The sequence below is a fragment of the Elephas maximus genome, chromosome 8, assembly GCF_024166365.1.
Source record: "Elephas maximus indicus isolate mEleMax1 chromosome 8, mEleMax1 primary haplotype, whole genome shotgun sequence".
In the NCBI taxonomy this organism is placed as follows: domain Eukaryota; kingdom Metazoa; phylum Chordata; class Mammalia; order Proboscidea; family Elephantidae; genus Elephas; species Elephas maximus.
The window spans coordinates 84,315,259-84,328,150 of NC_064826.1; the positions used below are offsets into that span (position 1 = coordinate 84,315,259).

Genomic DNA, 12,892 nt, shown 5'->3' on the forward strand with positions numbered 1-12,892 from the left:
TCTTCATAAGGTCATTAACAGGAATAAACAGGATCATGTAATATATTTAAACTCAGGGCGTAGCACATAAAAAACAGCTGTGGTTGCTGCTGTTGTTGGTACATCTCCCCAGGAACCCAAGCAGGGCAGACTCTGGCATTTAATAAAAATCTTTGCCTAATGCCTTCTAAGCCATCTTGGGGACTCTAGGGAGCCAACTGTAGAGGGAATGACTTGAGCTTTGCACAGCTTCCAACAGCCCCTTGCCTTGGGGGTGATAATTTCTTCCTCTTCCACCCACAAGGACTCGTCTTCCTGAAAATACAGAGGAAACAGTAGCTCATCACCCAGGCTTGTTTAAGAATAAATTTCATATGGCCAAGTAGATGTCATATGGTGTGAGCAACAATAAGGTGGAATCTAGTTCCTGAGCAGTGAGATGGTTTTCCCTTTTGAAGCTGATATTCCGTTCCGCTCTCTTACTCTCCGCTACCTGTGCCCTCGTCCACCCTCCCACATCTCAGCATTCCCACGGAAGTCTGTACCATCATTTCCGACCCCACCTGCCAGCTTGCCCAGAACCCAGTCTGTGAGCCTGTGGATGTAGACAATAACTGCTTGCTGACTGTGAGAAGAGCATTCAAGGGAACTGGCACGTATTGTCTGAACCTCACCCTGGGCGATGCAACAAGTCTGGGCCTTACAAGCACCCTCGTCTCCGTGCCTGTCCCTGGCAAAGGTGAGTTTGTTTAGGGGTTGTATGAGAATTTCGTGTTGCAGGCAAAGTGTGTGTACAGTAGTAAGGCTACTTAGGGCTTTGCTGTCAATGTTTAATTTTATTTCACTGTAAAACTCATGAAACTATTGTGAATAAGAATTTAATAACTGGCATTAAAATCAAGCAGCAAATCTATGTAGGGAAGTAATGAGAGAGAGACCCAGTAAAATAGTGGCTGAGGAAAAGCCTTTGATGAAAAAATTGGCTGTAATCATGAATGGGTATGAATGGAATATGATTTCTGTGTCCTTGAATAGATTTGTATTTCAAGGGGAGAGTGTAAAACTCAACATCAAAAAAAAATCACAATGTTCTCCAATTAAACTATAATAAAAGGGAGGCTGGCATCAGGATAACTTATACAGTTTTCATGAGAATTCACCTGGGTAAAGATATGAAGCCAAGAAAGGAAATGAGAAACCAAGTGAATCCTGGCTCATTCTAACTCTTTCCCCTTCCCAAATTCCATCAAGCACTGCACTGAGACAGCAACAAATCAACTTACATATTCTTAGGTGATTATCAGAAAAATCAACATTTGGCTATTCTTATGCTTGACTGTGACTGAGGTAAAATGTCAACAAAGCCAACTAAGGAATTTCATTTAAAAATTCACATTTACTAATGACATCCAATTCCTCTCAATCCCCAAATTAGGGCTGTACCCGTCAGCTGTTACTGAATGTCAGTTATAACTGACTTTGTTGTAAGATCTTTCTTTACCTCTTAGAAGAAGTGCTACATGGTGGATGGGAGGGAAAGATTAAATCATGTACACATTGCAGCCCTGATTTTTTCCATTAATTTGAGTATCTTCAGGTACAGTCTAATAATTATAACCACTTTGGACTTGGATCTTATGGTATCTCACAAGATAAAATGTACTTAAACATATATTTACCCATTAACCATATACAAGGCAGCTTTAAAACTAGTGGAAAAAAAAAAGTACTCATACATAGCATTATTTCTATAAGGGCTTATTTTTATTAGTTAAAAAAAATTTTGTTATTTTTTGGTGGAAGTTTACACAGCAATTTGTTTCCATTCAACAATTTCTACACAAATTGTTCAGTGACAGTTGTTACCTTTTTTGCAATACATGAACATTCTCATTATTTCCATTCTAGTTGTTCCATTTCCATTAATCTAGTTTCCCTGCCCCTGTACATTCTCATCTTTATTTTAGAATAATTGTTGACCATTCAGTCTCAGCTGTTTTTTTTGTTTAATTTTTATTGTGCTTTAAGTAAAAGTATACAAATCAAGTCAGTCTCTCATACAAAAATTTATATACACCTTGCTAGATACTCCTAGTTGCTCTCCACCTAATGAGACAGCACACTCCTTCTCTCCGCTCTCTATTTTTGTGTCCATTCGGCCAGCTTCTGACCCTCTCTGTCCTCTCATCTCCCCTCCAGACAGGAGCTGCCCACATAGTCTCGTGTGTCTACTTAGTTCATAGGTGATTTTTTTAAAGAAGCATAGTACTTACAGGTGATATTCATTATTTTTTTGCGCCAATTTATTCTTTAGCTACAAGGTGACGTGAGGGCTTATTATTGATAAAATCAAGGTACGGATTTTTAAAGAAACCAAGGTGGAAGAGAAGAAGAGTTTTTGCTTCATGCAGGGTAGGGTGGATTGGGGTGTGGGCTGGAGAGCTGGGGAGGGCAGGGGCAGAATGAGGCAGGTCGGAACCTCTACATCTCAGTGAACGTAAGTCTTCAAAGTAGTCACCTCCATGAGCTGCTGTGGTTGTCGCTCCTCTATGCTGCCACCACCCAGAGACTTTTTAGAATTACCTTTAGTCATAGCCCATTCTATGAAACTTCTTCAGTGCTGGCAAACCACTCTTCTATTGGCTGGATTAGATGTTTAGATATTTGCTTTCCTTTCATTCTTCTTATAGTGAGTGGTAAGTTTATATGTGACCTAAGCCACTTTCAGGAAACCCTGGTGGGTAGTGGTTAAGTGCTACAGCTGCTAAGGGTAGTGGTTAAGTGCTACAGCTGCTAACCAAAGGGTCGGCAGTTCAAATCTGTCAGGTGCTCCTTGGAAACTCTGTGGGGGAGTTCTACTCTGTCCTATAGGGTCGCTATGAGTTGGAATCGACTCAACGGCACTGGGGTTTTTTGGTTTTTTTAAGCCACTTTCATGAACCAAATAAGAAAGCTCAGAAGGAGAGCTGTTAATCCAGTGGGGATTGTAATTTGTAACTTTGGGCCAGCCCATTTTGATTTTTTTTTTTTTTTTGGAGTCCTTGGGTGATACAAATGATTAACATACTTGTCTGCTAACCAAAAGATTGGAGGTTCAGGTCCACCCAGAGATACCTTGGAAGAAAGGCCTGGCACTCTACTGCCAAAAAAATCAACCATTGAAAACCCTATGGAGCACAGTCTACTCTGGCACACATGGAGTCACCATGAGCCAGAGTCAGACGAAAGCATCTGCTTAGGCCACCATTAGGGCTTGGGCTTTATCATATGCACAAGAGGGAGCCACTGGCCAGTTTTAAGCATGATCTGATTGATGTTTTTAGAAGATCACTCTGACTGCTGAGTGGAGAAAGTCTTGTTGGAGGGAAAGAGTAGAAGCAAGTGGACTAGTAAGAGATCCTCTCAGGGGATAGATGTTGGTGGCTCAGACTTCAATGGTAGCAGAGAAGATAGAGGAAAACTAGATAGACTCTTGTTATACTTTGGTTGTAGAGGCTGGACTAGTTGATAGATTCTGGAGTACAGAGAAGGCATAATCCCTGCCTTAACAGCACTCGTAGTCTAGTAGGCTAGAACTATTTGTAAAGAAATCATTGCAACATACTGTGATGGAGGCAAATGGTAGCGAGACAAGCAGACTGGTGACACAAAGGGAGGCGTGACCCTGTGTGCTCATAAATGTCTGGGAAGGTGTCAGAAACAGGTGGGCACTTGAAGGAAGCCAGGAGAAGGGCATGCCCAGCAGGTAAGAGATGGAGATATGAAAGAGTGTGATGAGAATTTTTAGCCTGGGTAAAAGGTAGGTGGGCAGAGTGGAAGATAAGGGCAGAGGAGGGGGCAGGTGGATCACAGAGCCCCTCACCACATGGACACTGCTGGGTTAGCCAAGACTTGAGCAGGCGTCTCCAGGACGTGACATGTGTTTCCCTGGGCCCCTAACACAGTGTTCCGGACATGCTAACTCATTCTCTAAATGGAAGATAAGCTGGCCCAAAGACTATGTATTATTTAATGGAAAAGATTACTGAAAGCACAGAGGGAGCCATGTATCTTCTGAGATAGCTCCCTTCCTCGTTTATTTAATTGCATTACAAGCAGCATGTACTCTGGGGGGAAGAGGTGACTAATATGGTCTTGCTTCTATTTTAAGACCCAGCATTCTCTTTAAGAATGGAAAATGGGACCCTGATTGCTGTTGGCTGCTTGGTGATATTTGTCATTGTGGTCACCCTCATGGTGTACAAGTAAGTTTCTTATTCTAATATATTAAATCACTTTTGTATATTGTCATTTCTACACAGATATGCCATTTTCCTTTTAAGCATTTTGTGTGTGGGAGGAGGCTCTTCTATTGAATTATGAATACCAAATTGGCCTATTAATTTTGCTGCAGTTTTTTAAACTTTAAAAATGCTATCAGACTGCAGTCACTTTACAAAATTGTGTCTATGTGATGTGGAATACCTGTATAATCTCCAATTATAGTAAGCAGGTAGATTCCTTGCATGAAGAAGAGAAAATACTTTCATAAGTCTTCATGTCTTATAAACCGTAGATTAAGTTAAATGAAACTAACCCTTTTTGTACTTGGCATGTAAAGTGTTGTAAAAAGCAACATATTCTAGCTGAAGATGTCTTCATAACTGCCCAACTCCTTGCTTTCAGAAAATACAAAGAATATAAACCAATAGAAAACAGTCCTGGGAAAGCGGCCGAAGGCAAAGGCCTGAATTCTCTCTTCAGCCGGGCAAAGGCCGCGTTCTCCCGAGGAAGCCAGGAGAAGGATCCGCTGCTCAAGAACCAGCCGGGAATCATTTAAACCTTCAGCCTTATCTCTGACCAGCAGCGTACTCTTCAGTGCCATTTACATGGGCCATGCTGGAGTGGATGACTGTCAACTTTTTTTTCCTAAGGATTATAGTTAAATATATGTTGTGGCTTAGGGAGGTCTAATTCTTTTTGTAGGTTTAGAGAACAGTTTAACATTTGATAGGTTTAGAGACATTTTAAAGAAGTAGAGAGAAATTAAACTGCACGCATGCAGTCTCAGCCATGTTAGGTAACTGATAGAACCACTGAGCAGTGCTTCTATCCATTATTTTTTGGGTTTTATTATAATGTCTTGGGTATTCAGTAGACTAGACATACTGTGTCCCGGAAGGGGAGAAGGTACTATTCATTAGGGTCTGACCTAGGTTATCTGGAAAGAGGCCAGGTACTTTCTAGCTTTCCATATAACCATATGCATAAAACCAATGTATTCCTGTCCAGAATATCATGTTCCAGGTGAAATGGGTTCTGTTTCCATGAACATGCATAAGCTGCCATTGACAGACCCAAACCTCTAGTGTGATGTACACACTTGTTATAGCAGGGGAGAAAAAAAACAAGTCAACTAATCTAACAAATAGGCCTGACTATTTTGGTTACGACCTGCCCTGCCTGCCTGTGTGAAGGAATAGTATCCATTCAATCCTTTATTCCCTGGACAATTATTTAGCATTTTCTGTATACCAGGCACTGTGCTAGATACCTGGTCCCTGTCCTCAGAGAGTTGACGTTCATGTGTACATATCTGAATTTCTGCATATTCTGGTGTACATATTTCAAATCTTATACTGTGATTTTCCACAAGAGGAGGACCTTGCTTTTCCTACCAGTTTCTCTATTTGAGTAATACAGAAAATTAATCAGAAGGGTTTTTACCTTAATTTGTAGCTGAAACAATCTACCGTATGTCAAAGATGACATTCTTTTTCTCTCCTTTCTAAAAAATAAAGTATAGATAGAGACAAGTTTTTGGTACTGTAATTATTTTTCAAGTTTGTTTTCCCATTTTATTTATAGTTTTTGACACATTAAAAGTTGTTTAACGCTACCCCGTAGAGCGCTGATAATCTCATAAGTATTTTATATTTAAAAATATATGTATACAGGATGTGACACTTCATTAAAAGGTTTAATATATAAATGTGTATAATCAAGCCAATCTAAAATAAGAGATATTCTATGAGAAACGTATATGAACTCTTCAAACAACCAATGCTATATTAAAAATAAAGGTGGAGGAATTACTCTAGACGGAGATTGGCCAAGTTGTTCTAGAAAGGACCAGATAGTAAATATTTAAGTTTTGTGGGCAATACAGTCTCTGTCACAAATACTAACTCTGTCTTTGCGGCACTAAAGCAGCCACAGACAATATGTAGATGAGAGAACGTGATGAAAGAGCGTTTCAATACAACCGTATTTGCAAAACGAGTGGGCCAGATTTGGCCCATGGGCTGTGGTTTGCCAATACCTGTTCTAGACTAAAAGATTCTAAATAGACATAGCAACCAAATGGAATTTGGAAACCTAGATTGGATCCTGACTTTATACACACACACACATGCACACATACACATATATGTATGTATGTATATATATGAAAGTTATTCCTGGAACCACTGGGAGAATTTAAATGTGTACAGGATACCAGATGATATAGAATTGTTAGTTTTCTTAAGGGAAGGTATTATGGAGACCAGCATTCCTGTACTTCCTAGATGACTTAAAGGCCAAAAAGAAGCTATTTGCTCTAAAATCATCTCCAAAGAGTACATAATTTGAAGAATGTGAATTGTGATATTTCCCCTCATTTATGTAATGACTGTAGTGCAGTGATTCTCAGCTGGGGACAGTTTTGCACCCCTTCCCTCCCCTCTCCCCAGGGGACATTTGAATGTCTGCAGACATTTTTGGTTGTTACAACTGGTAGTGGGATGCAACTGTCATTTCGTAGATAGAAGCCAAGAATGCTGATAAACATCCTACAATGCACAAGACAATCCCCTGCAACCAAGAATTATCTGGCCCGAGGTGTCAGAAACCATGCTGTAGAGGAAGAAGCAGTTCTGGGCTTGGATGTAAAGACAGAAGACTTGGATTTCAATCCAGTCCTGCCACTTAAAGCTGAGTAGCCTTGGGCATGTCATTTAACCTTCCTTGAGCCTCAGTCTCATCTATAAAATGGGTATAGTAGTCCCTCCCTAACCTATCTCACAGGCCTGCTACATACCCATCTGAGAGAATGAATGGACGTGGAAGCATTTTGGGTATGGTATAGTGTTATATAGAAGCTCTGAGTGACGCAGACGGTTAAGTGCTCAGCTGCTAACTGAAAGGTTGGAGGTTCAAGTCCACCCAGAGGAGCCACAGAAGAAAGGCCTGGCGATCTATTTCCAAAAAAATCAGCCATTGAAAACTCTATGGAGTAGAGTTCTACTCTGACATATGGGGTTGCCATTGCCATGAGTCAAAGTCAACTCAACAGCAACTGATTTTGTTTTTGGTTTTTATAGTATTATGTATACATGTCGGGCCTGAGGACAGAAGCCATGCGAAGAGGCTCCATCATTTTTATGACGACTAGGAGGCTAAAGCAACAAAGTAATATGTGGTTTTCTTTGCTAAGTGTCTTCTTGCTATTATAATTCCATCTTCTCATTCTTTACCATCAATTTTGCCTAGACTTGCAACGCTGTCCAATAGAACTTTCTGGGATCATGGAAATATTCTATGAATCTGTGCTTTCCAGTGTGGCAGCTACTAACCAGATGTGACTATTGAACACTTGAAATCTAGTGTGACTGAGGAACTGAATTGTCTATTAAATTTTAATTTAAATTGCCACATGCGCTGGTGGCTACCGTATTTGAACAGCACAGGTCTAAGCAGTGGTCCTGAAACTCTAGAGTGCAGCAGGACCAGCTGGAGGATTTTGTTAAAACACAAATTGCTGAGTCCTGCCTCCAGAGTTTCTATTTCAGTACTCTGGGGAGGAGACCCATAATTAGTATTTCCAACAAGTCCCCACGTGATGCTGATAAATGAGCTGATCCCAACACTTTGAAAAATACTGGTCTTGAAATCCGCTCTTCCCTTCTTGTATCTACAGGGGGTAGCAGACAGCAGCAAATACAAAGTCAATCACTAAGAAAGCAGGTCAAAATCTTCACCAAACCTCCCTCAATTTTTCAACCTAACAAGTGGCAGGGGAGAGGGCTGAAATGGTGAGTTATTTAGATATATTCTCCATGTGACCTTGGCAACAAGTCATTTAACTTCTGGTGAATCTCTATCTATAAAATGGAGAGAATAACCTGTAAGACAGTAGGATGGCTTGACTAATGTTGCTTAGAATTAGAACTTCCAAAGAAAATTAAAATGTGTAAATAATACATTATTCTGGGAATTTCTTATTCATAGGGCTTTTTATAAATGTCTGCATTTTAAACACTTCTGACTCATTCATAAGCATTTGTTGCCCTTGTTGGATTTTCAATTGTTTAACAGCTTAGAGGGCAATACTTGCAATGCATTATTTATATCCAGAAAGTATAGTAGCTCCAAACCCAAATGGCAGGGCAGATGGGAAGATAGCCATCAAGGAGGCAACCACCTTCTGATGGGGGTCCAGTGGGAGGAAATTCATTAAGGTTGTTCCATTTTTTCATTCTCCAAGGAGAAAGTTCAAAGAATGATCCCAAAGCTATTAGAATAGGTACCCTGCAAATTCAGAGGTCAGCTCTGAGGAATTACCTCTTGCAGACTGATTTTTATGTATGTATGTATTTATTTATTTAATTAACTTTTATTGAGCTTCAAGTGAACGTTTACAAATCAAGTCAGACTGTCACATATAAGTTTATATACACCTTACTCCGTTCTCCCACTTGCTCTCCCCCTAATGAGTCAGCCCTTCCAGTCTCTCCTTTCGTGACAATTTTGCCAGCTTCCAACTCTCTCTATCCTCCCATCCCCCCTCCAGACAGGAGATGCCAACACAGTCTCAAGTGTCCACCTGATATCATTAGCTCACTCTTCATCAGCATCTCTCTCCTACCCACTGTCCAGTCCCTTTCATGTCTGCTGAGTTGTCTTCGGGAATGGTTCCTGTTCTGGGCCAACAGAAGGTTTGGGGACTATGACTGCCAGGATTCCTCTAGTCTCAGTCAGACCATTAAGTATGGTCTTTTTGTGAGAATTTGGGGTCTGCATCCCACTGATCTCCTGCTCCCTCAGGGGTTCTCTGATGTGCTCCCTGCCAAGGCAGTCATCGGTTGTGGCCGGGCACCATCTAGTTCTTCTGGTCTCAGGATGATGTAAGTTTCTAGTTCATGTGGCCCTTTCTGTCTCTTGGGCTCTTAGTTATTGTGTGACCTTGGTGTTCTTCATTCTCCTTTGATCCAGGTGGGTTGAGACCAATTGATGCATCTTAGATGGCCGCTTGTTAGCATTTAAGACCCCATATGCCACATTTCAAAGTGGGATGCAGAATGTTTTCATAATAGTATTATTTTGCCAGTTGACTTAGAAGTCCCCTTAAGCCATAGCCCCCAAACCCCCGCCCTTGCTCCGCTGACCTTTGAAGTATTCAGTTTATCCCGGAAACTTCTTTGCTTTTGGTCCAGTCCAGTCCAGTTGAGCTGACCTTCCATGTATTGAGTATTGTCCTTCCTTTCACCTAAAGCAGTTCTTATCTACTAATTAATCAGTAAAAAACCCTCTCCCACCCTCCCTCCCTCCCCACCTCGTAACCACAAAAGTATGCGTTCTTCTCAGTTTATACTATTTCTCAAGATCTTGTAATAGTGGCCTTATACAGCATTTGTCGTTTTTCCTCTGACTAATTTCGCTCAGCATAATGCCTTCCAGGTTCCTCCATGTTATGAAATGTTTCACAGATTCGTCACTGTTCTTTATCGATGCGTAGTATTCCATTGTGTGAATATACCACAATTTATTTAACCATTCATCCGTTGATGGACACCTTGGTTGCTTCCAGCTGTTTGCTATTGTAAACAGAGCTGCAATAAACACGGGTACGCATATATCTGTTTGTGTGAAGGCTCTTATTTCTCTAGGGTATATTCCGAGGAGTGGGATTTCTGGGTTGTATGGTAGTTCTGTTTCTAACTGTTAAAGATAACGCCAAATAGATTTCCAAAGTGGTTGTACCATTTTACATTCCCACCAGCAGTGTATAAGAGTTGCAGACTGATTTTGATCATTCACCATTTACTGAGCACCAGTATGTGCCAGGCTCTGTTCTAAGTGGGGACACAGCAGTGAACAGAGAGACAAGGACTGTATCGCATGGATCTTGGATTCTAGACTAATGCAACATGTGACCACACAAGCGTTTGCTGCAGTGACATCTCTCAGTTCCTCATGCAAACAAGAGAGTTCAAGTTTTGGGTATCCTGACCAAACCCATTGGCCTTAGCTTAATCTGCAGAAGAAATTTCTCTGCTTCTTCTAATTGAGTTGTCATATCTGTGTCCTCAAAATTCTGGAGTAAAACTTGCTTTGGTGATCTTCCACTGGGTTTTGGTAACTAATGGTTAAGATTGTGTGTCAACTTGGCTGGACCATGATTCTCAGTGATTTGGCAGTTATGATGTAATTTGGCAGTTATGCAATGATGTAATTACTTCCATGATGAGATCTGATATAAAGTATTCTCCTCCATGATGAGATCTGCTATGAGCAGCCAATAAGTTGAAAGGGGGTTTTCTTGGGGGTATGGCCTGCATCAAATATATATGGACTTTCTGGCAAAGCGTGCTGGCTTTTGCTCTGCTGTGGATCCTGCATTCAGCTCATCATCATATGAATTCCAGTTCTTGGAATTTGAGCCAGCAGCCTGCTGTCTGACCTGCTGATCTTGAGTTTATCAGCGCTCACAGCTACGTGAGTAAGAAGATGCCTCCAGCCTAACACCTGGCCCATGGACTTGGGACTTTCCAGCCTCTACAACCACGTGAGCCATTTCCTTGATATAAATCTCTGTGTGTGTGTGTGTGTGTGATTGTTAAGGTAGTGTGTCTACTTGGCTGGGCCATGATTCTCAGTGGCTTGGCAGGTACGATTCAGTTTGGCAGCTGTATAATGATGTAAATCACCTCTATGATGAGATCTGATATAATGTGATCACCTCCATGATGGGATCTGCTGTGAGTAGTCAATCAGTTGAAAGGGAGTCTTGGGGGTGTGGCCCGCATCCCATATCAGTGGACTTTCTGGCAAGGCTCATGGGCTTTTGCTCACTCTGTATCCTGTTCATCTGACCTCTGGCCCTTGGGACTTGAGCTAGGAGCTTGCCTGCTGATCTTGGAATTTGTCAGCCTCTGAGGTCTGGATCTTGGGTTCACCAGCCCCTATAGCTACATGAGTCAGAACAAGCCTCCAGCCTGACCCACAGACTTGGGACTTGCCAGCTTCTCCAACTGCGTGAGATATTTGCTTGATATAAATCTCTCTCTCTCTATTTATATATACATATATATATATACACGTGTGTGTGTATGTATGTATACATATATATGTAGATGCTTAACTGATTTTGCTTCACTGGAGAACCGAGTTTAAGACATTTGGTACCGATAGTGGTTCTAGGGAAACAAAATTGTAAGAACGAGTTTTCTAAATTGGTTCTCAAGTCTGCTTAGTCTTAAAGATGTTGATGACTCTGCTTCTAGTTGTAAAGAGGGCACTCTAATCCATGGCATGAGGTGGCAATAGAAATATGTAAAATATCACCACTAATACATCAGGTACTGGTAAAAGGCGAGGCTTTGGCTGATTGCATGTTTGATACCTTTCTACAATTTTTTCATAATGAGGAGTATAAGGAAGGCGCTTGGTCGGTCCTACTTTCCCTTCCACAAGATGTCACACTGGTCCATTACACTGACGACATTATGCTAATTGGACCCAGTAAGGAAGAAGTGTCAATGATTGGACTTATTGGTAAAACATTTGCTTACTAGAGGGTGGGAAGTTAGGTGACTTTTACCTCAGTGAAATTTCTAGGGGTCCGGTGGTATGGGGCATGTCTAGATAGTTATTCCTTCGAAAGTGAGGGATAACTTATTGCATCTGGCCCCTCCGACAACTAAAAAAGTCACAATGCCTAGTGGGCCTCTTAGGGTTTTGCAGATTAATATATCCCTTATTTGGGTGTGCTATTCTGGCCTATTTATCAAATGACTCAAAAAGTTCCTAGTTTTGAGTGGGGCCCAGACCAAGAGGAAGCCTCTACAACAGGTTCAGGCTGCCGTGCAAGCTGCTCTGCCACTTGATCCAATCGTGCTTGAAGTGTCAGCTGTTTGGAGTCTTTGGCAGGCCCTGTTGGTGAATCACAGTGCAGACCCTTAGGATTTTGGAGCAAAGCCCTGCCATTCTCTGCAGATAACTACTCTCCTTTAGAGAAACAACTTTTGGCTTGTTACTGGGCCTTAGTAGAGACTGAACGCCTAACCATGGAACACCAAGTCACCATGCAGCCTGAGCTGCCCATCATGAACTAGGTGTTGTCTGACCCACAGAGCCATAAAGTTGTACCTGCACAACAGCACTCCATCATTAAATGGAAGTGGTATATACGAGATCAGGCCCAAAGAGGACCTGAAGGCACAAGTAATTTGTATGAGAAAGTAGCCCAAATGCCCATGGTCTCCATTCCTGTCACATTACCTTCCCTCTCCCAGTCTGCGCCTATGGCCCTATGAGATGTTCCTTATGATCAGTCTACTGAGGAAGAGAAAACTCGTGCCAGGTTTACAGGTGGTTCTGCATGATAGGCAGGCAGTGCTCAAAATTGGAGAACGGCAGCACTACAGCCCCTTTCTGGAACCTTGTTGAAGGATAGTGGTGAAGGGAAATCCTCCCAATGGGCACAACTTCAAGCAGTACCCCTGGTTGTTCACTTTGCTTGGAAGGAGAAATGGCCAGATGTGTGGTTGTATACTGATTCATGGGCTATGATCAATGGTTTGGCTGGATAGTCAGGGACTTGGAAGGAACACAATTGGAAAATTGGAGACAAGGAGGTATGAGGAAGAGGTATACAGATAGACATCTCTGA

At 41.7% G+C, this 12,892-nt stretch overlaps 1 protein-coding gene across 1 annotated transcript in view; it reads left to right on the plus strand.

The window, feature by feature from the left end:
• The window catches only part of GPNMB (glycoprotein nmb), a 28,711-nt gene extending 22,953 nt beyond the window's left edge, over positions 1–5,758 (plus strand). Inside the window, exons 9-11 of the mRNA XM_049894155.1 lie at positions 504–718; positions 4,130–4,223; positions 4,645–5,758. Of these exons, the coding sequence (XP_049750112.1) occupies positions 504–718; positions 4,130–4,223; positions 4,645–4,798 (463 nt within the window). The 3' untranslated portion in view covers positions 4,799–5,758. The remainder of the gene's footprint in view (positions 1–503; positions 719–4,129; positions 4,224–4,644) is intronic.
• Positions 5,759–12,892: the final 7,134 nt, after the last annotated feature.